Source organism: Staurois parvus, unplaced genomic scaffold (genome assembly GCF_062004578.1).
Source record: "Staurois parvus isolate SC_StPar_1 unplaced genomic scaffold, SC_StPar_1.0 ptg002738l, whole genome shotgun sequence".
NCBI lineage: Eukaryota > Metazoa > Chordata > Amphibia > Anura > Ranidae > Staurois > Staurois parvus.
This window is the reverse complement of record NW_028320534.1, coordinates 20,940-48,440: the sequence shown is the minus strand read 5'-3', so window position 1 is coordinate 48,440 and position 27,501 is coordinate 20,940. Positions and strand designations below refer to the sequence as shown.

Sequence of the window (27,501 nt, the reverse complement as noted above, 5' to 3'; positions counted from 1 at the left end):
CCTGCTACCCTCCAATCTGCCCTGCTACTCTTCAGACTGCCCTGCTACCCTCCAGACTGCCCTGCTACCCTCCAGACTGCCCTCCAGACTACTTTGCTACCCTCCAGACCGCTCTGCTACCCTCCAGACTGCCCTCCAAACTGCCCTGCTACCTTCCAGACTGCTCTGCTACCCTCCAGACTGCCCTGCTACCCTCCAGACTGCCCTGCTAACCTCCAGACTTCCCTGCTACCCTCCATACCAAACTTCCACCCTCCAGACTACCCTGCTACCCTCCAGACTGCCCTGCTAACCTCCAGACTGCCCTGCTACCCTCCAGACTGCCCTGCTACCCTCCAGACTGCCCTCCAGACTGCCCTGCTACTCTCCCTATTACACTGCTACCCTCCATACCGACCTTCCACCCTCCAGACTGCCTGCTATCCTCCAGACTACCCTCTAGACTGCTCTGCTACCCTCCAGACTGCCCTGCTACACTCCGGACTGCCCTCCTACCCTCCAGACTACACTCCAGACTGCTCTACTACCCTCCAGACTACCCTCCTACCTTCTAGACTGCACTGCTACCCTCCAGACTGACCTCCTACCCTCCAGACTACCCTCCAGATTGCCCTGCTACCCTCCAGACTACTCTCCTACCCTCTAGACTACACTGCTACCCTCCAGACTACCTTCCTACCCACCAGACTGTCCTCCTACCCTCCAGACTGCCCTGCTACACTCCGGACTGCCCTCCTACCCTCCAGACTACCCTGCTACCCTCCAGACTACACTCCAGACTGCTCTACTACCCTCCAGACTACCCTCCTACCTTCTAGACTGCACTGCTACCCTCCAGACTGACCTCCTACCCTCCAGACTACCCTCCAGATTGCCCTGCTACCTCCAGACTACTCTCCTACCCTCTAGACTACACTGCTACCCTCCAGACTACCTTCCTACCCTCTAGACTACTCTCCTACCCTCCAGACTGCCCTGCTACCCTCCAGACTACGCTCCTACCCTCCAGACTACCTTCCTACCCTCTAGACTGACCTCCTACCCTCCAGACTACCCTCCAGACTTCCCTGCTACCCTCCAGACTACCTTCCTACCCTCTAGACTGACCTCCTACCCTCCAGACTACCCTCCAAACTACACTGCTACCCTCCAGACTATTTTCCTACCCTCCAGACCACATTACTGCCCTCCCTACTACACTGCTACCCACCAGACTACGCTCCTACCCTCCAGACTACCCTCCAGACTGCTTTGCTATCCTCCAGATTACGCTCCTACCCTCTGGACAATGCTTCTACCCTCCAAACTGCACTGCTACCCTCCAGACTACACGGCTACCCTCCGGACTACACGGCTACCCTCCGGACTACACGGCTGCCCTCCGGACTACACGGCTACCCTCCGGACTACACTGCTACCCTCCGGACTACACTTATACCCTCCGGACTACACTGCTACCCTCCGGACTACACTGCTACCCTCCGGACTACACTGCTACCCTCCGGACTACACGGCTACCCTCCGGACTACACGGCTACCCTCCGGACTACACGGCTACCCTCCGGACTACACTGCTACCCTCCGGACTACACTGCTACCCTCCACACTACACTCCTACCCTCCACACTACACTCCTACCCTCCGGACTACACGGCTACCCTCCGGACTACACTGCTACCCTCCGGACTACACTGCTACCCTCCAGACTACACGGCTACCCTCCGGACTACACGGCTACCCTCCGGACTACACGGCTACCCTCCGGACTACACGGCTACCCTCCGGACTACACTGCTACCCTCCGGACTACACTGCTACCCTCCACACTACACTCCTACCCTCCACACTACACTCCTACCCTCCGGACTACACGGCTACCCTCCGGACTACACTGCTACCCTCCGGACTACACTGCTACCCTCCGGACTACACTGCTACCCTCCGGACTACACGGCTACCCTCCGGACTACACTGCTACCCTCTGGACTACACGGCTATCCTCCGGACTACACTGCTACCCTCCGGACTACACGGCTATCCTCCGGACTACACTTATACCCTCCAGACTACACTGCTACCCTCCGGACTACACGGCTACCCTCCGGACTACACGGCTATCCTCCGGACTACACGGCTACCCTCCGGACTACACTGCTACCCTCCAGAATACACTTATACCCTCCGGACTACACTGCTACCCTCCGGACTACACGGCTACCCTCCGGACTACACGGCTACCCTCCGGACTACACGGCTACCCTCCACACTACACTCCTACCCTCCGGACTACACGGCTACCCTCCGGACTACACGGCTACCCTCCACACTACACTCCTACCCTCCGGACTACACGGCTACCCTCCGGACTACACGGCTACCCTCCACACTACACTCCTACCCTCCGGACTACACGGCTACCCTCCGGACTACACTCCTACCCTCCAGACTACACTGCTACCCTCCGGACTACACGGCTGCCCTCCAGACTACACTGCTACCCTCCGGACTACACTGCTACCCTCCAGACTACATTGCTACCCTCCGGACTACACTCCTACCCTCCGGACTACACGGCTACCCTCCGGACTACACGGCTACCCTCCGGACTACACTCCTACCCTCCGGACTACACGGCTACCCTCCGGACTACACGGCTACCCTCCACACTACACTCCTACCCTCCGGACTACACGGCTACCCTCCACACTACACTCCTACCCTCCGGACTACACGGCTACCCTCCGGACTACACTCCTACCCTCCGGACTACACGGCTACCCTCCGGACTACACGGCTACCCTCCACACTACACTCCTACCCTCCGGACTACACGGCTACCCTCCGGACTACACTCCTACCCTCCAGACTACACTGCTACCCTCCGGACTACACGGCTGCCCTCCAGACTACACTGCTACCCTCCGGACTACACTGCTACCCTCCGGACTACACGGCTACCCTCCGGACTACACGGCTACCCTCCGGACTACACGGCTACCCTCCGGACTACACTGCTACCCTCCGGACTACACTGCTACCCTCCGGACTACACGGCTACCCTCCGGACTACACTTATACCCTCCGGACTACACGGCTACCCTCCAGACTACACGGCTACCCTCCGGACTACACGGCTACCCTCCGGACTACACTGCTACCCTCCGGACTACACGGCTATCCATGTCCCATCCTCTGTATCTCCTCGTTCTCTTTTCCCCTTCTATGTCAGTCCACTTACCATCACACTCTTCTCTTTGCAGTGCTGGCCCAGCTGCTTGGTGTCTCCGAACATCCTTCACAGAGCGCCCCCTCCTGATCATCGGTCTACAGAGCGCCCCCTCCTGATCATCCGTCTACAGAGCGCCCCCTCCTGATCATCCGTCTACAGAGCGCCCCCTCCTGATCATCCGTCTACAGAGCGCCCCCTCCTGATCATCGGTCTACAGAGCTCCCCCTCCTGATCATCGGTCTACAGAGCGCCCCCTCCTGATCATCGGTCTACAGAGCGCCCCCTCCTGATCATCGGTCTACAGAGCGCCCCCTCCTGATCATCGGTCTACAGAGCTCCCCCTCCTGATCATCCGTCTACAGAGCGCCCCCTCCTGATCATCCGTCTACAGAGCGCCCCCTCCTGATCATCCGTCTACAGAGCGCCCCCTCCTGATCATCGGACTACAGAGCGCCCCCTCCTGATCATCGGTCTACAGAGCGCCCCCTCCTGATCATCGGTCTACAGAGCGCCCCCTCCTGATCATCGGTCTACAGAGCGCCCCCTCCTGATCATCCGTCTACAGAGCGCCCCCTCCTGATCATCGGTCTACAGAGCGCCCCCTCCTGATCATCGGTCTACAGAGCTCCCCCTCCTGATCATCCGTCTACAGAGCGCCCCCTCCTGATCATCCGTCTACAGAGCGCCCCCTCCTGATCATCCGTCTACAGAGCGCCCCCTCCTGATCATCCGTCTACAGAGCGCCCCCTCCTGATCATCCGTCTACAGAGCGCCCCTTCCTGATCATCCGTCTACAGAGCGCCCCCTCCTGATCATCCGTCTACAGAGCGCCCCCTCCTGATCATCCGTCTACAGAGCGCCCCCTCCTGATCATCCGTCTACAGAGCGCCCCCTCCTGATCATCGGTCTACAGAGCGCCCCCTCCTGATCATCGGTCTACAGAGCGCCCCCTCCTGATCATCCGTCTACAGAGCGCCCCCTCCTGATCATCGGTCTACAGAGCGCCCCCTCCTGATCATCGGTCTACAGAGCGCCCCCTCCTGATCATCCGTCTACAGAGCGCCCCCTCCTGATCATCGGTCTACAGAGCGCCCCCTCCTGATCATCCGTCTACAGAGCGCCCCCTCCTGATCATCCGTCTACAGAGCGCCCCCTCCTGATCATCCGTCTACAGAGCGCCCCCTCCTGATCATCCGTCTACAGAGCGCCCCCTCCTGATCATCCGTCTACAGAGCGCCCCCTCCTGATCATCCGTCTACAGAGCGCCCCTTCCTGATCATCCGTCTACAGAGCGCCCCCTCCTGATCATCCGTCTACAGAGCGCCCCTTCCTGATCATCCGTCTACAGAGCACCCCCTCCTGGTGATCTCAGTACAGTACTTCCCCTCATGGAAGATTTAGGTAACCATCCTTATTACACCCTCAGCAACCAATCAGATGTAAGATTTGCCTCATCTTACTGCAGTAGTGGTTGCTGTTGGTTACTGCATGAGGAGCCTCATCCGCTGGTGGTAACGACTCATTTCCATCCTTTAGATGCGCTACTCGCCGACCTTCAGGTAACGTCTCCCACCCGCTGCCCAGTATTGCTGACAGATTCTCAGGAGAGACTTGAGACTTGTGAGCTGCAGCGCCCCTCGCCACCACCCTACGACCCAAAGGTACGTCACCTACTCTGCTGACCTCCTGGCATGACGATTGTCCGAGGAACTGATGATCTTCTTCTTACAGACAGCAGTGCCATACTCCGACTCCGAGACGGAAAATCCCGCAGCTGACAAGTCCCACCTGTACAGGTAAGACCCGGAACCTTCTCATTTCCTTTTCTGGCTCTATCACCATTGGATAGGTTGTCCCGCTGAAGATCTGCGTCTCCAGTATTCTCTGTGTAGACATGCAGTAACCCCGCTCTCCTGTCCGCAGCACGGTGAAGAAGTATGGTCCATCCTCGGTCTCTCCCGCTGTTGGTGGAGGATTGTGTGAACTGGACCGCTTACTCAACGAGCTCAACGCTACTCAGTTCAACATCACAGGTATGAAGGGTTCCATCCTGTCCTCCTCCCACCGTCCAGTGTCAGGGTGATCCTCCTCCTCCTCTGGTATGAAGGGTTTCATCCTGTCCTCCTCCCATCGTCCAGTGTCAGGGTGATCCTCCTCCTCCTCTGGTATGAAGGGTTCCATCCTGTCCTCCTCCCACCGTCCAGTGTCAGGGTGATCCTCCTCCTCCTCTGGTATGAAGGGTTTCATCCTGTCCTCCTCCCACCGTCCAGTGTCAGGGTGATCCTCCTCCTCCTCTGGTATGAAGGGTTCCATCCTGTCCTCCTCCCACCGTCCAGTGTCAGGGTGATCCTCCTCCTCCTCTGGTATGAAGGGTTCCATTCTGTCCTCCTCCCATCGTCCAGTGTCAGGGTGATCCTCCTCCTCCTCTGGTATGAAGGGTTCCAGCCTGTCCTCCTCCCATCGTCCAGTGTCAGGGTGATCCTCCTCCTCCTCTGGTATGAAGGGTTTCATCCTGTCCTCCTCCCACCGTCCAGTGTCAGGGTGATCCTCCTCCTCTGGTATGAAGGGTTCCATCCTGTCCTCCTCCCATCGTCCAGTGTCAGGGTGATCCTCCTCCTCCTCTGGTATGAAGGGTTCCATCCTGTCCTCCTCCCATCGTCCAGTGTCAGGGTGATCCTCCTCCTCCTCTGGTATGAAGGGTTCCATTCTGTCCTCCTCCCATCGTCCAGTGTCAGGGTGATCCTCCTCCTCCTCTGGTATGAAGGGTTCCATCCTGTCCTCCTCCCACCGTCCAGTGTCAGGGTGATCCTCCTCCTCCTCTGGTATGAAGGGTTCCATCCTGTCCTCCTCCCACCGTCCAGTGTCAGGGTGATCCTCCTCCTCTGGTATGAAGGGTTCCATGCTGTCCTCCTCCCACCGTCCAGTGTCAGGGTGATCCTCCTCCTCTGGTATGAAGGGTTCCATCCTGTCCTCCTCCCACTGTCCAGTGTCAGGGTGATCCTCCTGTCCCTCGTGTGCCCAATGTTCCGTCACTGCCTGTCCATTATTGGCTCTGGAATGGTTCTTCTTGATCTCCTGCCTTTCATCCGGATTCTGTTCATTGTTGGTTTTGATCTTCTTCAGGTAAGTTGTAGGGACTGGCTGTAGTTTTACAATATCTTCTGTTCTGTAGTGGCGAGGGGTTCCTCATGGTCCTCCTTGGCTTGGATCCTTCGAGTGTTCTCCCTCCTGTAGTGTTCTCCTCTCTATGTCCATGTCGTGTTCTGTAGTGGCGAGGGGTTCCTCATGGTCCTCCTTGGCTTGGATCCTTCCAGTGTTCTCCTCTCTATGTCCATGTCGTGTTCTGGAGCATTTGCTGGGAATTCTGACAAATGTCTTTCCTGTTTCCCAGATGAGATCATGTCCCAGTTTCCTGCGAGAGATAATAAAGTGATGGACAGAGCAGAGGAGAGAAGGTGAGGGGTGTGTGTGCCGGTGAATGTGTCTTGTGTGTGCCGGTGAATGTGTGTTGTGTGTGCCGGTGAATGTGTCTTGTGTGTGCCGGTGAATGTGTCTTGTGTGTGCCGGTGAATGTGTGTTGTGTGTGCCGGTGAATGTGTCTAGTGTGTGCCGGTGAATGTGTCTTGTGTGTGCCGGTGAATGTGTCTAGTGTGTGCCGGTGAATGTGTCTTGTGTGTGCCGGTGAATGTGTCTAGTGTGTGCCGGTGAATGTGTCTTGTGTGTGCCGGTGAATGTGTCTAGTGTGTGCCGGTGAATGTGTCTTGTGTGTGCCGGTGAATGTGTCTAGTGTGTGCCGGTGAATGTGTCTTGTGTGTGCCGGTGAATGTGTCTTGTGTGTGCCGGTGAATGTGTCTAGTGTGTGCCGGTGAATGTGTCTGGTGTGTGCCGGTGAATGTGTCTTGTGTGTGCCGGTGAATGTGTGTTGTGTGTGCCGGTAATTGTGTGTTGTGTGTGCTGGTGAATGTGTCTTGTGTGTGCCGGTGAATGTGTCTTGTGTGTGCCGGTGAATGTGTGTTGTGTGTGCCGGTGAATGTGTCTTGTGTGTGCCGGTGAATGTGTGTTGTGTGTGCCGGTGAATGTGTCTTGTGTGTGCCGGTGAATGTGTCTTGTGTGTGCCGGTGAATGTGTCTAGTGTGTGCCGGTGAATGTGTCTTGTGTGTGCCGGTGAATGTCTCCACAAATACACGGGCCAATTGGAGGCTGGGATTCCTGCTAAATGTCTGTGGATAATAAGTGCTCTGGGGTTCCGTGACTTGCACAATGTTTTTGGATACCCTCTGGACTACACTGCTACCCTTTGGACTACACTGCTACCCTCCGGACTACACTGCTACCCTCCAGACTACACTGCTACCCTCCGGACTACACTGCTACCCTCCGGACTACACGGCTACCCTCCGGACTACATTGCTACCCTCCGGACTACACTGCTACCCTCCGGACTACATTGCTACCCTCCGGACTACACTGCTACCCTCCACACTACACTGCTACCCTCCGGACTACATTGCTACCCTCCGGACTACACTGCTACCCTCCGGACTACACGGCTACCCTCCGGACTACACTGCTTCCCTCCGGACTACACTGCTACCCTCCACACTACACTGCTACCCTCCGGACTACACGGCTACCCTCCGGACTACACTGCTGCCCTCCGGACTACACTGCTACCCTCCAGACTACACTGCTACCCTCCGGACTACACTTATACCCTCCGGACTACACTGCTACCCTCCGGACTACACTGCTACCCTCCGGACTACACTGCTACCCTCCGGACTACACTTATACCCTCCGGACTACACTGCTGCCCTCCAGACTACACTGCTGCCCTCCAGACTACACGGCTACCCTCCGGACTACACTGCTACCCTCCGGACTACACGGCTACCCTTCGGACTACACTGCTACCCTCCGGACTACACGGCTACCCTTCGGACTACACTGCTACCCTCCGGACTACACGGCTACCCTCCGGACTACACTGCTACCCTCCAGACTACACTGCTACCCTCCGGACTACACTTATACCCTCCGGACTACACGGCTACCCTCCAGACTACACGGCTACCCTCCAGACTACACTGCTGCCCTCCGGACTACACTGCTACCCTCCAGACTACACGGCTACCCTCCAGACTACACTTATACCCTCCGGACTACACGGCTACCCTCCGGACTACACTTATACCCTCCGGACTACACAGCTACCCTCCGGACTACACGGCTACCCTCCGGACTACACTTATACCCTCCGGACTACACTGCTACCCTCCGGACTACACTGCTACCCTCCGGACTACTTTCCTACCCTCCAGACTACACTGCTACCCTCCAGACTACACTGCTATCCTCCGGACTACACTGCTACCCTCCGGACTACACTGCTACCCTCCAGACTACACTTATACCCTCCAGACTACACTGCTGCCCTCCGGACTACACGGCTACCCTCTGGACTACACTGCTACCCTCCAGACTACTTTCCTACCCTCCAGACTACACTGCTACCCTCCAGACTACACGGCTACCCTCCAGACTACACGGCTACCCTCCGGACTACACTGCTACCCTCCGGACTACACTGCTACCCTCCGGACTACACTTATACCCTCCAGACTACACTGCTATCCTCCGGACTACACTGCTACCCTCCAGACTACACGGCTACCCTCCGGACTACACTGCTACCCTCCGTACTACACTGCTACCCTCCAGACTACACTGCTATCCTCCGGACTACACTGCTACCCTCCGGACTACACTGCTACCCTCCGGACTACACGGCTACCCTCCAGACTACACTTATACCCTCCAGACTACACTGCTGCCCTCCGGACTACACGGCTACCCTCTGGACTACACTGCTACCCTCCAGACTACTTTCCTACCCTCCAGACTACACTGCTACCCTCCAGACTACACGGCTACCCTCCAGACTACACGGCTACCCTCCAGACTACACTGCTACCCTCCAGACTACACTGCTACCCTCCAGACTACTTTCCTACCCTCCAGACTACACGGCTACCCTCCGGACTACACTGCTACCCTCCGGACTACACTGCTATCCTCCGGACTACACTGCTACCCTCCGGACTACACTGCTACCCTCCGGACTACACTTATACCCTCCGGACTACACTGCTATCCTCCAGACTACACTGCTATCCTCCGGACTACACTTATACCCTCCAGACTACACTGCTACCCTCCAGACTACTTTGCTACCCTCCAGACTACACTGCTACCCTCCAGACTACTTTGCTACCCTCCGGACTACACTGCTACCCTCCAGACTACTTTGCTACCCTCCGGACTACACTGCTACCCTCCAGACTACACTTATACCCTCCAGACTACACGGCTATCCTCTGGACTACACTGCTACCCTCCAGACTACTTTCCTACCCTCCACACTACACTGCTACCCTCCAGACTACACTGCTATTTTCCGGACTACACTGCTACCCTCCGGACTACACTGCTATTTTCCGGACTACACTGCTACCCTCCGGACTACACTGCTATCCTCCGGACTACTTTCCTACCCTCCACACTACACTGCTACCCTTCACACTACACTGCTATCCTCCGGACTACACTGCTATCCTCCGGACTACACTGCTATCCTCCGGACTACACTGCTACCCTCCAGACTACACTGCTATCCTCTGGACTACACGGCTACCCTCCGGACTACACTGCTACCCTCCGGACTACACTGCTACCCTCCGGACTACTTTCCTACCCTCCAGACTACACTGCTATCCTCCAGACTACACTGCTACCCTCCAGACTACACTGCTATCCTCCGGACTACACTGCTACCCTCCGGACTACACTGCTACCCTCCGGACTACTTTCCTACCCTCCAGACTACACTGCTATCCTCCGGACTACACTGCTACCCTCCGGACTACACTTATACCCTCCAGACTACACTGCTACCCTCTGGACTACACTGCTACCCTCCGGACTACTTTCCTACCCTCCAGACTACACTGCTACCCTCCAGACTACACTGCTACCCTCCGGACTACTTTCCTACCCTCCAGACTACACTGCTACCCTCCAGACTACACTGCTACCCTCCAGACTACACGGCTAGCGATCAGCAGACAGGGTGGCTTCCCAGGGACACAGCGGGCTTCAGCAGGTAGGGACACAGCAGGCTTGCAGGGGCTCGGCAGGGTCTTGGCTGTGGGGGGTCTGAGCCTGGGATGGTTCTAACCTTTGGGGGAGTCTCCTGCAGAGTACTCAGTGGGGATGGCTGCAGAGGCCCGGTCCCCACCCGGACCCCCCAATGGAACAGCTGCGGCAGACAGCACAGGAGGGAGAGAGAGAGCGGCCTGGTCTCACTCCGGCCTTTTAAAAGCCGTGCGGGACGCTTCCGGGTTGCCCCGGCAATGGCCGGCCCAGCGTTGGGTTGCTGGGGCAACGAGGCACGCCCCCCTCACTCAGGCCGTACTGAGGGAGCGTGGCCTTTGTCTCCGGTGGGCGCAGAACGCGGGAACGCCTCTTGCCCCCGCCATGCCTTGGCGGCCCTTTGCCGGAAAGGTGCTAACCGCACCACAGGGGGCATTTCCTCCCGTCCTGCACAGCCCTTTGATGTAGGCTGGCAGGACGTGAGGAATCCGCAAGGGGGGAGGGAGGAGTGAAGGAACAGGCAGAGGGACAGACAAAGGGGGGTGGGGAAGACACGGGCACTCCGTGACAATACCAGATACGTGTGCACAAGGTGTCAGTGAATGGACAAGGTGTCAGTGAATGAAGAAGGTGTCAGTGAATGAAGAAGGTGTCAGTGAATGAAGGTGTCAGTGAATGAAGGAGGTGTCAGTGAATGAAGGTGTCAGTGAATGAAGGTGTCAGTGAATGAAGGAGGTGTCAGTGAATGGACAAGGTGTCAGTGAATGGACAAGGTGTCAGTGAATGAAGAAGGTGTCAGTGAATGAAGGTGTCAGTGAATGAAGGAGGTGTCAGTGAATGGACAAGGTGTCAGTGAATGGACAAGGTGTCAGTGAATGAAGAAGGTGTCAGTGAATGAAGGTGTCAGTGAATGAAGGTGTCAGTGAATGAAGAAGGTGTCAGTGAATGAAGGTGTCAGTGAATGAAGGCGGTGTCAGTGAATGAAGAAGGTGTCAGTGAATGAAGAAGGTGTCAGTGAATGAAGAAGGTGTCAGTGAATGAAAGTGTTTGTTCCCCAATGCCAGAAGTCTGCCCAGCACAATAGGTGAGTTGGAAGGTTTGGTGAATGAAGAGAACTAGGATTGGATTGGTATTGCTGAATCTTGGCTTCATTCCTCACATGACTGGGCCATTCATATTCCTGGCTAGGTTCTCTTTCGGAGAGACGGGGGAATAGGAAAGGGGGTGGAGTCTGTCTGGAATAGGAAAGGGGTGGAGTCTGTCTCTATGTGAGAAGTGATCTCAGAGCGAGTGTGAAAGAGGATCTAGTTGATGGAGAGTGTGATGAGGCTGAAGTATTATGGTGGAACTGCACATGGGGGGCGGTACTACAAAGGTCATCATTGGAGTTTGTTATAGGCCTCCCAGTGTTAATAAGGAGGTGGAGACTCAGCTCCTCCCACAGATCGAGTGTTATTAGTGGGGGACCCCAAGGTTCAGTGTTGTTAGTGGGGGACCCCAAGGTTCAGTGTTGTTAGCGGGGGACCCCAAGGTTCAGTGTTGTTAGCGGGGGACCCCAAGGTTCAGTGTTGTTAGTGGGGGACCCCAAGGTTCAGTGTTGTTAGCGGGGGACCCCAAGGTTTAGTTGTTAGCGGGGGACCCCAAGGTTCAGTGTTGTTAGCGGAGGACCCCAAGGTTCAGTGTTGTTAGCGGAGGACCCCAAGGGTCAGTGTTGTTAGCGGGGGACCCCAAGGTTCAGTGTTGTTAGCGGAGGACCCCAAGGGTCAGTGTTGTTAGCGGGGGACCCCAAGGTTCAGTGTTGTTAGCGGAGGACCCCAAGGTTTAGTGTTGTTAGCGGGGGACCCCAAGGTTCAGTGTTGTTAGCGGGGGACCCCAAGGTTTAGTTGTTAGCGGGGGACCCCAAGGTTCAGTGTTGTTAGTGGGGGACCCCAAGGTTCAGTGTTGTTAGCGGGGGACCCCAAGGTTCAGTGTTGTTAGCAGGGGACCCCAAGGTTCAGTGTTGTTAGCAGGGGACCCCAAGGTTTAGTTGTTAGTGGGGGACCCCAAGGTTCAGTGTTGTTAGCGGGGGACCCCAAGGTTCAGCGTTGTTAGCGGGGGACCCCAAGGTTCAGCGTTGTTAGCGGGGGACCCCAAGGTTCAGTGTTGTTAGTGGGGGACCCCAAGGTTCAGTGTTGTTAGCGGGCGACCCCAAGGTTTAGTTGTTAGCGGGGGACCCCAAGGTTCAGTGTTGTTAGCGGGGGACCCCAAGGTTCAGTGTTGTTAGTGGGGGACCCCAAGGTTCAGTGTTGTTAGTGGGGGACCCCAAGGTTCAGCGTTGTTAGCGGGGGACCCCAAGGTTCAGTGTTGTTAGCGGGGGACCCCAAGGTTTAGTTGTTAGCGGGGGACCCCAAGGTTCAGTGTTGTTAGCGGGGGACCCCAAGGTTCAGTGTTGTTAGCGGGGGACCCCAAGGTTTAGTTGTTAGCGGGGGACCCCAAGGTTCAGTGTTGTTAGCGGGGGACCCCAAGGTTCAGTGTTGTTAGCAGGGGACCCCAAGGTTCAGCGTTGTTAGCGGGGGACCCCAAGGTTCAGTATTGCTAGCGGGGGACCCCAAGGTTCAGTGTTGTTAGCGGGGGACCCCATGGTTCAGCGTTGTTAGCAGGGGACCCCAAGGTTCAGCGTTGTTAGCGGGGGGACCCCAAGGTTCAGTGTTGGGACCCTTACTTTTTAATATATTTATAAACAATATGGGGTGTGAGATTATAAATCCCATCTCAGTGTTTGCAGATGACACCAAGCTGTGCCGGGGATAACGTCCTTACAGGATGTCTCCAACTTACAAGCCGACCTCAATGCTCTGTGTAATTGGGGGACTATGGGGCCAATGAGGGCTAATGGTGATAAATGTAAGGCTCTGCACTTGGGGGGGCTAAGAATATGCATCATACATACTAGGGGGGTACAATGGTGGAGAAGGATCTGGGGGTTCTGGTAGACCACATGCAATGGCAGGCTGCAGGTTCTAGAGCAAGCAAAATCTTCTCTTGTATTAGGGGAGGTATAGACTCCAGAGAGAGATATCACCCCCCCCCTCCCCCCTCCGGTACAAATCATTAGTAATACCTCATCTGGAATATGCAGTTCAGTTTTGGGCTCCAATTCACAAGAAGAACATTGGGGAACTGGAGGAAGTACAGAGAAGGGCAACCAAACTGATACGAGGCATGGAGGAGATCAGCTATCAGGAGAGATTAGAGGGACTGAATGTATTCTCTACTGAGAAGAGGAGATTAAGGGGGGATATGATCTCCATGTATAATACATAAGGGGGGGATATGATCTCCATGTATAATACATAAGGGGGGGATATGATCTCCATGTATAATACATAAGGGGGGATATGATCTCCATGTATAATACATAAGGGGGATATGATCTCCATGTATAATACATAAGGGGGATATGATGTCCATGTATAATACATAAGGGGGGGATATGATCTCCATGTATAATACATAAGGGGGATATGATCTCCATGTATAATACATAAGGGGGGGATATGATCTCCATGTATAATACATAAGGGGGGGATATGATCTCCATGTATAATACATAAGGGGGGATATGATCTCCATGTATAATACATAAGGGGGGATATGATCTCCATGTATAATACATAAGGGGGGATATGATCTCCATGTATAATACATAAGGGGGGATATGATCTCCATGTATAATACATAAGGGGGATATGATCTCCATGTATAATACATAAGGGGGGGATATGATCTCCATGTATAATACATAAGGGGGATATGATCTCCATGTATAATACATAAGGGGGTATATGATCTCCATGTATAATACATAAGGGGGGATATGATCTCCATGTATAATACATAAGGGGGGATATGATCTCCATGTATAATACATAAGGGGGATATGATCTCCATGTATAATACATAAGGGGGGGATATGATCTCCATGTATAATACATAAGGGGGGGATATGATCTCCATGTATAATACATAAGGGGGGATATGATCTCCATGTATAATACATAAGGGGGGATATGATCACCATGTATAATACATAAGGGGGGATATGATCTCCATGTATAATACATAAGGGGGGATATGATCTCCATGTAAAATACATAAGGGGGATATGATCTCCATGTATAATACATAAGGGGGGGATATGATCTCCATGTATAATACATAAGGGGGATATGATCTCCATGTATAATACATAAGGGGGGATATGATCTCCATGTATAATACATAAGGGGGGATATGATCTCCATGTATAATACATAAGGGGGGATATGATCTCCATGTATAATACATAAGAGGGGATATGATCTCCATGTATAATACATAAGGGGGGGATATGATCTCCATGTATAATACATAAGGGGGATATGATCTCCATGTATAATACATAAGGGGGATATGATCTCCATGTATAATACATAAGGGGGGATATGATCTCCATGTATAATACATAAGGGGGGATATGATCTCCATGTATAATACATAAGGGGGGATATGATCTCCATGTATAATACATAAGGGGGGATATGATCTCCATGTATAATACATAAGGAGGGGATATGATCTCCATGTATAATACATAAGGAGGGATATGATCTCCATGTATAATACATAAGGGGGGATATGATCACCATGTATAATACATAAGGGGGGATATGATCTCCATGTATAATACATAAGGGGGGATATGATCTCCATGTATAATACATAAGGGGGGATATGATCTCCATGTATAATACATAAGGGGGATATGATCTCCATGTATAATAATTAAGGGGGGGGGATATGATCACCATGTATAATACATAAGGGGGGATATGATCTCCATGTATAATACATAAGGGGGGGATATGATCTCCATGTATAATACATAAGGGGGGGATATGATCTACATGTATAATACATAAGGGGGGATATGATCTCCATGTATAATGCACAAGGGGGGATATGATCTCCATGTATAATACATAAGGGGGGATATGATCTACATGTATAATACATAAGGAGGGGATATGATCTCCATGTATAATACATAAGGAGGGATATGATCTCCATGTATAATACATAAGGGGGGATATGATCTCCATGTATAATACATAAGGGGGGGGATATGATCTCCATGTATAATACATAAGGTGGATATGATCTCCATGTATAATACATAAGGGGGGATATGATCTCCATGTATAATACATAAGGGGGATATGATCTCCATGTATAATACATAAGGGGGGGATATGATCTCCATGTATAATACATTAGGGGGATATGATCTCCATGTATAATACATAAGGGGGATATGATCTCCATGTATAATACATAAGGGGGGATATGATCTCCATGTATAATACATAAGAAGGGATATGATCACCATGTATAATACATAAGGGGGGATATGATCTCCATGTATAATACATAAGGGGGGATATGATCTCCATGTATAATACATAAGGGGGGATATGATCTCCATGTATAATACATAAGGGGGGATATGATCTCCATGTATAATACATAAGGGGGGGTATGATCTCCATGTATAATACATTAGGGGGATATGATCTCCATGTATAATACATAAGGGGGATATGATCTCCATGTATAATACATAAGGGGGGATATGATCTCCATGTATAATACATAAGGGGGGGGGATATGATCTCCATGTATAATACATAAGAAGGGATATGATCTCCATGTATAATACATAAGGGGGGGTATGATCTCCATGTATAATACATAAGGGGGATATGATCTCCATGTATAATACATAAGGGGGGATATGATCTCCATGTATAATACATAAGGGGGGATATGATCTCCATGTATAATACATAAGGGGGATATGATCTCCATGTATAATACATAAGGGGGATATGATCTCCATGTATAATACATAAGGGGGATATGATCTCCATGTATAATACATAAGGGGGATATGATCTCCATGTATAATACATAAGGGGGGATATGATCTCCATGTATAATACATAAGGGGGGATATGATCTCCATGTATAATACATAAGAAGGGATATGATCTCCATGTATAATACATAAGGGGGGATATGATCTCCATGTATAATACATTAGGGGGATATGATCTCCATGTATAATACATAAGGGGGATATGATCTCCATGTATAATACATAAGGGGGGATATCTCCATGTATAATACATAAGGGGGGGGGTATGATCTCCATGTATAATACATAAGGGGGGATATGATCACCATGTATAATACATAAGGGGGGATATGATCTCCATGTAAAATACATAAGGGGGGATATGATCTCCATGTATAATACATAAGGGGGGGATATGATCTCCATGTATAATACATAAGGGGGATATGATCTCCATGTATAATACATAAGGGGGGGATGTGATCTCCATGTATAATACATAAAGGGGATATGATCTCCATGTATAATACATAAGAGGGATATGATCTCCATGTATAATACATAAGGGGGGGGGGTATGATCTCCATGTATAATACATAAGGGGGGATATGATCTCCGTGTACAATACATAAGGGGGGATATGATCTCCTTGTATAATACATAAGGGGGGATATGATCTCCATGTATAATACATAAGGGGGGATATGATCTCCATGTATAATACATAAGGGGGGATATGATCTCCATGTATAATACATAAGGGGGGATATGATCTCCATGTATAATACATAAGGAGGGATATGATCTCCATGTATAATACATAAGGGGGGATATGATCTCCATGTATAATACATAAGGGGGGGATATGATCTCCATGTATAATACATAAGGGGGGATATGATCTCCATGTATAATACATAAGGGGGGATATGATCTCCTTGTATAATACATAAGGGGGGATATGATCTCCATGTATAATACATAAGGGGGGATATGATCTCCATGTATAATACATAAGGAGGGATATGATCTCCATGTATAATACATAAGGGGGGATATGATCTCCATGTATAATACATAAGGGGGGGATATGATCTCCATGTATAATACATAAGGAGGGATATGATCTCCATGTATAATACATAAGGAGGGATATGATCTCCATGTATAATACATAAGGGGGGATATGATCTCCATGTATAATACATAAGGGGGGGATATGATCTCCATGTATAATACATAAGGGGGGATATGATCTCCATGTATAATACATAAGGGGGGATATGATCTCCTTGTATAATACATAAGGGGGGATATGATCTCCATGTATAATACATAAGGGGGGATATGATCTCCATGTATAATACATAAGGAGGGATATGATCTCCATGTATAATACATAAGGGGGGATATGATCTCCATGTATAATACATAAGGGGGGATATGATCTCCATGTATAATATATAAGGGGGGATATGATCACCATGTATAATACATAAGGGGGGATATGATTTCCATGTATAATACATAAGGGGGGATATGATCTCCATGTATAATACATAAGGGGGGATATGATCACCATGTATAATACATAAGGGGGGATATGATTTCCATGTATAATACATAAGGGGGGATATGATCTCCATGTATAATACATAAGGGGGGGATATGATCTCCATATATTATACATAAGGGGGGATATGATCTCCATGTATAATACATAAGGGGGGGATATGATCTCCATGTATAATACATAAGGGGGGGATATGATCTCCATGTATAATACATAAGGGGGAATATGATCTCCATGTATAATACATAAGGGGGGGATATGATCTCCATATATTATACATAAGGGGGGATATGATCTCCATGTATAATATATAAGGGAGATATGATCTCCATGTATAATACATAAGGGGGGGATATGATCTCCATATATTATACATAAGGGGGGATATGATCTCCATGTATAATACATAAGGGGGGGGATATGATCTCCATGTATAATACATAAGGGGGGGATATGATCTCCATGTATAATACATAAGGGGGGGATATGATCTCCATATATTATACATAAGGGGGGATATGATCTCCATGTATAATACATAAGGGGGGGATATGATCTCCATATATTATACATAAGGGGGAATATGATCTCCATGTATAATACATAAGGGGGGGATATGATCTCCATATATTATACATAAGGGGGGATATGATCTCCATGTATAATATATAAGGGGGGATATGATCTCCATGTATAATACATAAGGGGGGGGATATGATCTCCATGTATAATACATAAGGGGGGGATATGATCTCCATGTATAATACATCAGTGGTTCATATAGTGAACTCGGTGTAGTTATCCCCCCTGAGGTCATCACAGAGGACAAGGGGGCGCTCTTCACGTCTGGAGGAAAAATAAATGTCATCTCCAAACACGGAAAGGTTTCTTCACAGTAAGAGCTGTGAGAATGTGGAATAGACTCCCTCCAGAGTTGGTTGTGGCCAGATCAGTGGATTGCTGTAGGAAAGTCCTGGATTCTTTCTTGGATACACAGAATATAACTGGATATAACATTTATAGGGAACGTTGATCCAGGGAATATCCGATTGCCTCTCGGGGGATCTGGAAGGAATTTTTCCCTGCAGGAGCACATTGGATAGTGCTTTGCTGGGTTTTCTGCCTTCCTCTGGATACACTGTGGGTGTAGGATTATAAGTTTTTTTTAATTATTTATTTTTTTATTTTTATGGTTGAACTGGATGGACTTTTGTCTTTTTTTCAGCCAAACTATGTAACATATTTCTTACAATCACATTTATAGATGCTACCATTATTCTCATCATGAGTCCTCTTACACAGTGTGATGTCTGCTATATAAATAACTTGAAAAGTGTTTTAAACTTATTTCCCAATTCCAATATTGTCCCATTAGGTCTAAAATATTGTTTTAAAAAAGTAAAAAATTCAGTTCACTCCCATTTGACCTTGCCAGATCTTCTATTTGATTTGTAGAAAGGTTCTAGAAAGTTCCACTCAATTATTGATTTTTGGTGCACTTTCATGGACAGAACAACAATGGGAACGGCTGAACAGGCAAAAAGTGTTGTTTCTTTTTAAGTGGGAAGTCGTAGACTTGTCTGTCTCAGTTATAAAGCTGGTATTTGTCTGTTTGAAGAGTAAATCTCCTTATTGACCAAATGGTAAGTGTCCTGAGCACCCACCTCTCATGCACATCAAACTCTTAGGGTTCTACAGTCCTGAGACTAGGATTCTGAGCTCATGTGAACATCTGTGGTTTTGAGTTAACCTGAAGTCAGGCTGAACGTTTCAATAATATTCATACATTTCATGCCAGAACAACCCTGACATAACCGTCTAGAGCAGAGCCATGCCTTCTGATTGGTGGATGGTGGAAGGTGGTTCTATCGATTTCCACCAATGACGGCCTTAAGTGTGTCTGGACCTGCGGCTCTCTGCTCCTGACTTGCTAAAGCCGCTTCTAACAGACCATAGAACTTCTGATTGCGGTTGCTTCTATCTTTGTCCTGCAAGCTTGCTCTGACAGTAGTCCATCTACAAGTTATTCCTTCAGCCATCTTCATCACCCCCGGCAAGGCTGTCCCATCTTCATCACCCCCGGCAAGGCTGTCCCATCTTCATCACCCCCGGCAAGGCTGTCCCATCTTCATCACCCCCGGCAAGGCTGTCCCATCTTCATCACCCCCGGCAAGGCTGTCCCATCTTCATCACCCCCGGCAAGGCTGTCCCATCTTCATCACCCCCCCACAAGGCTGTCCCATCTTCATCACCCCCGTCAAGGCTGTCCCATCTTCATCACCCCCGGCAAGGCTGTCCCATCTTCATCACCCCCGGCAAGGCTGTCCCATCTTCATCACCCCCGGCAAGGCTGTCCCATCTTCATCACCCCCGGCAAGGCTGTCCCATCTTCATCACCCCCGGCAAGGCTGTCCCATCTTCATCACCCCCGGCAAGGCTGTCCTACTAACCCCTTTCTCTATGGCATATCTCTGCTGCTATCTTGAAGTTCCAGCGTGTCCTGCAGAATTAATTCTCACTTACCTGGCTTTCTCCAGATGAAATGGGCACTAAAGTTCCCTATGGCTGCTGCTTGGCAATTTACCCCTTCTAAGTAGCTGACTATCCTCTCGGGGGACTCTTGGTCTTCTCCTGGGAGATGTAGAATTAACCTTCTTGCTTCCCCCTCAAAGGCATTAATGGTCAGTTCTGCCTGCTGAGCCGTTAGAATCCCATATTATAGGACCAGTCACTGCAATCTTGGCTCCGTGACCTGGCCTTGTATACTTGGGTACCCTGCTAGAAATATTGATGTGACCTCCAATGTGGTGTCTGCCTTCCCCAATATGCATTATGGGGTGCCCCCTCCTTGCCCCCAGAGATTTCTTGTCTGTGCTTCATCATATATAACTCTGTCTATAGCTGAGCCGTCCCTTGCAGAGGCAGTAAGTTGCCTGCTTCTCTAAGAAGTAGTACTGCTGGGCACTGCTGCCTACCACTCCCATCATTACTGTCTCATGGTCAGTCTTGGTGTAACACAATGGGTCGCAGGAGGAATCCCAGTGTAACACAATGGGGTCGCAGGAGGAATCCCAGTGTAACACAATGGGGTCGCAGGAGGAATCCCAGCGTAACACAATAGGTCGCAGGAGGAATCCCAGCGTAACACAATGGGTCGCCGGAGGAATCCCAGCGTAACACAATGGGTCGCAGGAGGAATCCCAGTGTAACACAATGGGGTCGCAGGAGGAATCCCAGTGTAACACAATGGGGTCGCAGGAGGAATCCCAGCGTAACACAATAGGTCGCAGGAGGAATCCCAGCGTAACACAATGGGTCGCCGGAGGAATCCCAGCGTAACACAATGGGTCGCAGGAGGAATCCCAGTGTAACACAATGGGTAGCAGGAGGAATCCCAGTGTAACACAATGGGTCGCAGGAGGAATCCCAGTGTAACACAATGGGTCGCAGGAGGAATCCCAGTGTAACACAATGGGTCACAGGAGGAATCCCAGTGTAACACAATGGGTCGCAGGAGGAATCCCAGTGTAACACAATGGGTTGCAGGAGGAATCCCAGTGTAACACAATGGGTCGCAGGAGGAATCCCAGTGTAACACAATGGGGTCGCAGGAGGAATCCCAGTGTAACACAATGGGTCGCAGGAGGAATCCCAGTGTAACACAATGGGTCGCCGGAGGAATCCCAGTGTAACACAATAGGTCGCAGGAGGAATCCCAGTATAACACAATGGGTCACAGGAGGAATCCCAGTGTAACACAATGGGGTCGCAGGAGGAATCCCAGTGTAACACAATGGGTCGCCGGAGGAATCCCAGTGTAACACAATGGGTCGCAGGAGGAATCCCAGTGTAACACAATGGGTCGCAGGAGGAATCCCAGTGTAACACAATGGGTCGCAGGAGGAATCCCAGTGTAACACAATGGGTCGCAGGAGGAATCCCAGTGTAACACAATGGGTCGCAGGAGGAATCCCAGTGTAACACAATGGGTCGCAGGAGGAATCCCAGTGTAACACAATGGGTCGCAGGAGGAATCCCAGTGTAACACAATGGGGTCGCCGGAGGAATCCCAGTGTAACAGAATGGGTCGCAGGAGGAATCCCAGTGTAACACAATGGGTCGCAGGAGGAATCCCAGTGTAACACAATGGGGTCGCCGGAGGAATCCCAGTGTAACAGAATGAGTCGCAGGAGGAATCCCAGTGTAACACAATGGGTCGCAGGAGGAATCCCAGTGTAACACAATGGGTCGCAGGAGGAATCCCAGCGTAACACAATGGGTCACAGGAGGAATCCCAGTGTGGGGTAATGATATGATACAGGATTTATATGGCACCAACACCTTCCAATATAAGGAGGACAATACAATTGGATGAAGCAGGAATTGGAGATCTCGTCTCGTGGAGCTCATCAGACAGAGGACAGTAACTTGGAATCGGTAACACAAAGCAGGGTCGGGGTGGCACAGAACACGCATACACGGCAGGACAGAAGACAGCGGACCAATCAGGGAAGTTGTCCCTGGCAGACTGTATATAACAGCAGAGTCTAGCTGGGAATCATTAGTCCTGGAAAGCAGTTGACAACACGAACGGCCACTGATTCTCCGGAGGAGTGTCCCTCTAATAAAGTCCAAGGTAGCTCCGGTAACAAAGGCAAACAGCTGGAGGGATACCAAAGATCTGCATGCGCCTTTTTTTGGAGCCGCGCTGAAACGGGATCACATGGTCGTTTGGTACCATGTGATCCGGGGTAATATGTTGCTCACACCGCACTACATTTATGATCTGCATATGATGTGTTACCTGACACCGCAGCGGATCTGAAGGGCAGTGCGATTTCAATGCAGATCATGGGGATTCCTGCAAAGCATACGTGTGAACCTAGGCTCAGCATCAGGGAGGGGTTTCCCACAGTTGCTTGGCCTCCTGGAGAAGCTGCATGCTACCATCTTCTGACCTGGCTGCTCACACGCCGATTCCATGGAGGGCCTCTCACCTGGCTGCAGATCACATGTCTCATCCGGTGTGACCTCTCCCGGTGAGGGAGGAAAGCAGAGAAGTGCATCTTCCTTGGATTGAGGTGTATGAAAAGCAGTTCATTGGACCTGCATCTGAGCGTGGTGAGTACATGGGCCCTCCGCTACATGGTAACATGAATGTCAACATATGACGTGTCACAGGATTGTCCATGTATGATATGTTATGGGAGACAGTTCACATATGACAGGTCATGGGATTGTCCATGTATATGTTGCAGGGACAGTTCACATATGTCAGGTCACAGGATTGTCCATGTATATGTTGCAGGGACAGTTCACATATGTCAGGTCACAGGATTGTCCATGTTTATGTTGCGGGGACAATTCACATATGACGTGTCACGGGATTGTTCATGTATATGTTGTAGGGACAGTTCACATATGACGTGTTACGGGATTGTCCATGTATATGTTGGGGAGACAGTTCACATGTGACGTGTCCCGGGATTGTCCATGTATGATATGTTATGGGAGACAGTTCACATATGACGTGCCACGGTATTCTCCATGTATGATATGTTATGGGGACAGTTCACATAAGACGTGTCACGGGATTCTCCATGTATGATATGTTATGGGAGACAGTTCACATATGACAGGTCACGGGATTGTCCATGTATATGTTGCGGGGACAGTTGACATGTGCCGTGTCCCGGGATTGTCCATGTATATGTTGCGGGGACAGTTGACATGTGCCGTGTCCCAGGATTGTCCATGTATATGTTGTGGGGACAGTCCACGTGTGCCGTGTCCCGGAATTGTCCATGTATATGTTGCAGGGACAGTCCACGTGTGCCGTGTCCCGGGATTGTCTATGTATATGTTGCGGGGACAGTTGACATGTGCCGTGTCCCGGGATTGTCCATGTATATGTTGTGGGGACAGTTGACATGTGCCGTGTCCCGGGATTGTCCATGTATATGTTGTGGGGACAGTCCACGTGTGCCGTGTCCCGGGATTGTCCATGTATATGTTGCGGGGACAGTTGACATGTGCCGTGTCCCGGGATTGTCCATGTATATGTTGCGGGGACAGTTGACATGTGACACACAGGATTGGGTGGAATAATTGCACCTTTCTGTCTTGCAGGGTATTATCGGCCTCCTCCGCCACGCTGGAGCTGGACAGACTAATGGCCTCCCTCTCAGACTTCCACAAGCAGAATACGGTCAGAAAGAACTTTATATTTTCCATATTTTGTTGTAGACAGTTTTCTGGGTTCAGGGTGATTGTACATGTTACACGGCATAAAGGCTGGGAATATACATGATGGCGGCCATACTTCCGGGTGTCAGGGCTGAGGGGGGTCCATCTATGGGGGTTACTACAAGGTGCCAAGGATGAGCGTGTTACAGGTACAAGGGTTGGGGGATGGGGGGGGATGTACTATATGGTATGTAAGAGGTTTGCAGTGCTTGGGGTGGCCATGCCACATGGGTGTCATTTCTGGGGCGGCATGTACATACTACAGAACATATTTGGGGGGTGGTAGTGCCAGGATCCAAGTCTTACAGAGTGTCACTGCTGGGGGATGTGCACAATACACGGTTACATGCACCGTGTCATTGCTGATGGTTGTATGTGCTACATGGTAAGAGTGTTGGGGGGGGGGGTATATGCTCTACAGGGTATACTACATGGTAAGAGTGTTGGGGGGGGGGGGTATATGCTCTACAGGGTATACTACATGGTAAAAGTGTTGGGGGGGGGGTATATGCTCTACAGGGTATACTACATGGTAAGAGTGTTGGGGGGGGGGGGTATATGCTCTACAGGGTATACTACATGGTAAGAGTGTTGGGGGGGGTATATGCTCTACAGTGTATACTACATGGTAAGAGTGTTGGGGGGGGGGGGTATATGCTCTACAGGGTATACTACATGGTAAGAGTGTTGGGGGGGGGGGGGTATATGCTCTACAGGGTATACTACATGGTAAGAGTGTTGGGGGGGGGGGTATATGCTCTACAGGGTATACTACATGGTAAAAGTGTTGGGGGGGGGTATATGCTCTACAGTGTATACTACATGGTAAGAGTGTTGGGGGGGGGGGGTATATGCTCTACAGGGTATACTACATGGTAAGAGTGTTGGGGGGGGTATATGCTCTACAGTGTATACTACATGGTAAGAGTGTTGGGGGGGGGGGGATATGCTCTACAGGGTATACTACATGGTAAGAGTGTTGGGGGGGGGGGGGGTATATGCTCTACAGGGTATACTACATGGTAAGAGTGTTGGGGGGGGGGGGGTATATGCTCTACAGGGTATACTTCATGGTAAGAGTGTTGGGGGGGGTATATGCTCTACAGGGTATAGTACATGGTAAGAGTGTTGGGGGGGGGGGGTATATGCTCTACAGGGTATACTACATGGTAAGAGTGTTGGGGGGGGTATATGCTCTACAGGGTATACTACATGGTAAGAGTGTTGGGGGGGGGGGGGGTATTTGCTCTACAGGGTATACTACATGGTAAGAGTGTTGGGGGGGGGGGTATTTGCTCTACAGGGTATACTACATGGTAAGAGTGTTGGGGGGGGAGGGATATGCTCTACAGGGTATACTACATGGTAAGAGTGTTGGGGGGGGGGGGTATATGCTCTACAGGGTATACTACATGGTAAGAGTGCTGGGGGGGGGGGTATATGCTCTACAGGGTATACTACATGGTAAGAGTGCTGGGGGGGGGTATATTCTCTACAGGGTATACTACATGGTAAGAGTGTTGGGGGGGGGGGGGTATATTCTCTACAGGGTATACTACATGGTAAGAGTGTTGGGGGGGGGTATATGCTCTACAGGGTATACTACATGGTAAGAGTTTGGGGGGGGGGGTATATATGCTCTACAGGGTATACTACATGGTAAGAGTGTTGGGGGGGGGGATATGCTCTACAGGGTATACTACATAGTAAGAGTGTTGGGGGGGGGGTATATGCTCTACAGGGTATACTACATGGTAAGAGTGCTGGGGGGGGGGGTATATGCTCTACAGGGTATACTACATGGTAAGAGTGTTGGGGGGGGGGGTATATGCTCTACAGGGTATACTACATGGTAAGAGTGTTGGGGGGGGGGTATATTCTCTACAGGGTATACTACATGGTAAGAGTGTTGGGGGGGGGGGGGGTATATGCTCTACAGGGTATACTACATGGTAAGAGTGTTGGGGGGGGGTATATTCTCTACAGGGTATACTACATAGTAAGAGTGTTGGGGGGGGGGGTATATGCTCTACAGGGTATACTACATGGTAAGAGTGTTGGGGGGGGGTATATTCTCTACAGGGTATACTACATGGTAAGAGTGTTGGGGGGGGGGGGGGGTATATGCTCTACAGGGTATACTACATGGTAAGAGTGTTGGGGGGGGGGTATATTCATGTATATGAAGGTGCAGTGCTATAATCTGACATGTAAACATTCTCTGCAATAAATCCACCAAAGCCGTACGGCGCTAATTGAGGCGCACAAATGAGGAATAATATAGCTGGTCCTAATGAGAGGAGATGTGTGGACAGGCGTGACTCAGGTAGGTCAGCAATAACAAGGCAGGCCTGACTCAGGTAGGTCAGCAATAACAAGGCAGGCCTGACTCAGGTAGGTCAGCAATAACAAGGCAGGCCTGACTCAGGTAGGTCAGCAATAACAAGGCAGGCCTGACTCAGGTAGGTCAGCAATAACAAGGCAGGCCCTCAGGTAGGTCAGCAATAACAAGGCAGGCCTGACTCAGGTAGGTCAGCAATAACAAGGCAGGCGTGACTCAGGTAGGTCAGCAATAACAAGGCAGGCGTGACTCAGGTAGGTCAGCAATAACAAGGCAGGCCTGACTCAGGTAGGTCAGCAATAACAAGGCAGGCCTGACTCAGGTAGGTCAGCAATAACAAGGCAGGCCTGACTCAGGTAGGTCAGCAATAACAAGGCAGGCGTGACTCAGGTAGGTCAGCAATAACAAGGCAGGCGTGACTCAGGTAGGTCAGCAATAACAAGTGGTTAAAATCCAACTTCATAGGTAATTCTCATAATGATAATCCTTGTGATGTGGCAGCAATATATAAAATGCGCACTCACCAGATGCACATAGAACCCCTTTAAATGGAACAGCCAGCCAGGAGCATAGGTCCCTCATCCGGACACCAGCTTCACATGCCAGCCATGCTTCCTGTGGGGGTCTCGGAGAGCAGTTGGCTCAGAGCCGGTAATATATGAAAGAGCCGTATAGTGTAGTACTTTTTAAGCATTCATTTATTAAAGGATTATCATCCACAAAGTTCATAAAAACTATTTGTAAAAGTTTCCAAAGTAATTAAAATGTAAATTGATAAAGTGCATGAAAAATCTCCTGTGGCTAATTCAGCCACTCTCCAAAATGGCCGCCGGACCTGTGTGCGGCTCCTGCCACACACTCCCCTTCACCGACTCCGGCTGATGGCTTCCTGCTCCTTTTAGACCTCTCCTGCAGGTGGGTTATCCCCTTCAGGACCACAGTCCCTGTATGAGGGTTTTGAGGATTTCTCCAGCCCAAAGTCTGCCAAAGTCTCGGAATTCCCCGTCCCTAATAATGACTTGCCA

At 50.6% G+C, this 27,501-nt stretch overlaps 2 protein-coding genes across 2 annotated transcripts in view; both read left to right on the top strand.

The window, feature by feature from the left end:
- Positions 1 to 3,392, top strand: part of LOC149429361 (armadillo repeat-containing protein 5-like) — a 30,595-nt gene extending 27,203 nt beyond the window's left edge. The window contains exon 4 of the mRNA XM_089666497.1: positions 3,261 to 3,392. The gene's annotated coding sequence lies outside the window, so the exon portion shown is untranslated. The remainder of the gene's footprint in view (positions 1 to 3,260) is intronic.
- A 1,096-nt stretch (positions 3,393 to 4,488) lies between these two features.
- The window catches only part of LOC149429360 (transforming growth factor beta-1-induced transcript 1 protein-like), a 39,188-nt gene continuing 16,175 nt past the window's right edge, over positions 4,489 to 27,501 (top strand). Inside the window, exons 1-6 of the mRNA XM_089666500.1 lie at positions 4,489 to 4,630; positions 4,766 to 4,890; positions 4,961 to 5,025; positions 5,153 to 5,262; positions 6,621 to 6,684; positions 24,019 to 24,097. Of these exons, the coding sequence (XP_089522626.1) occupies positions 4,618 to 4,630; positions 4,766 to 4,890; positions 4,961 to 5,025; positions 5,153 to 5,262; positions 6,621 to 6,684; positions 24,019 to 24,097 (456 nt within the window). The 5' untranslated portion in view covers positions 4,489 to 4,617. The remainder of the gene's footprint in view (positions 4,631 to 4,765; positions 4,891 to 4,960; positions 5,026 to 5,152; positions 5,263 to 6,620; positions 6,685 to 24,018; positions 24,098 to 27,501) is intronic.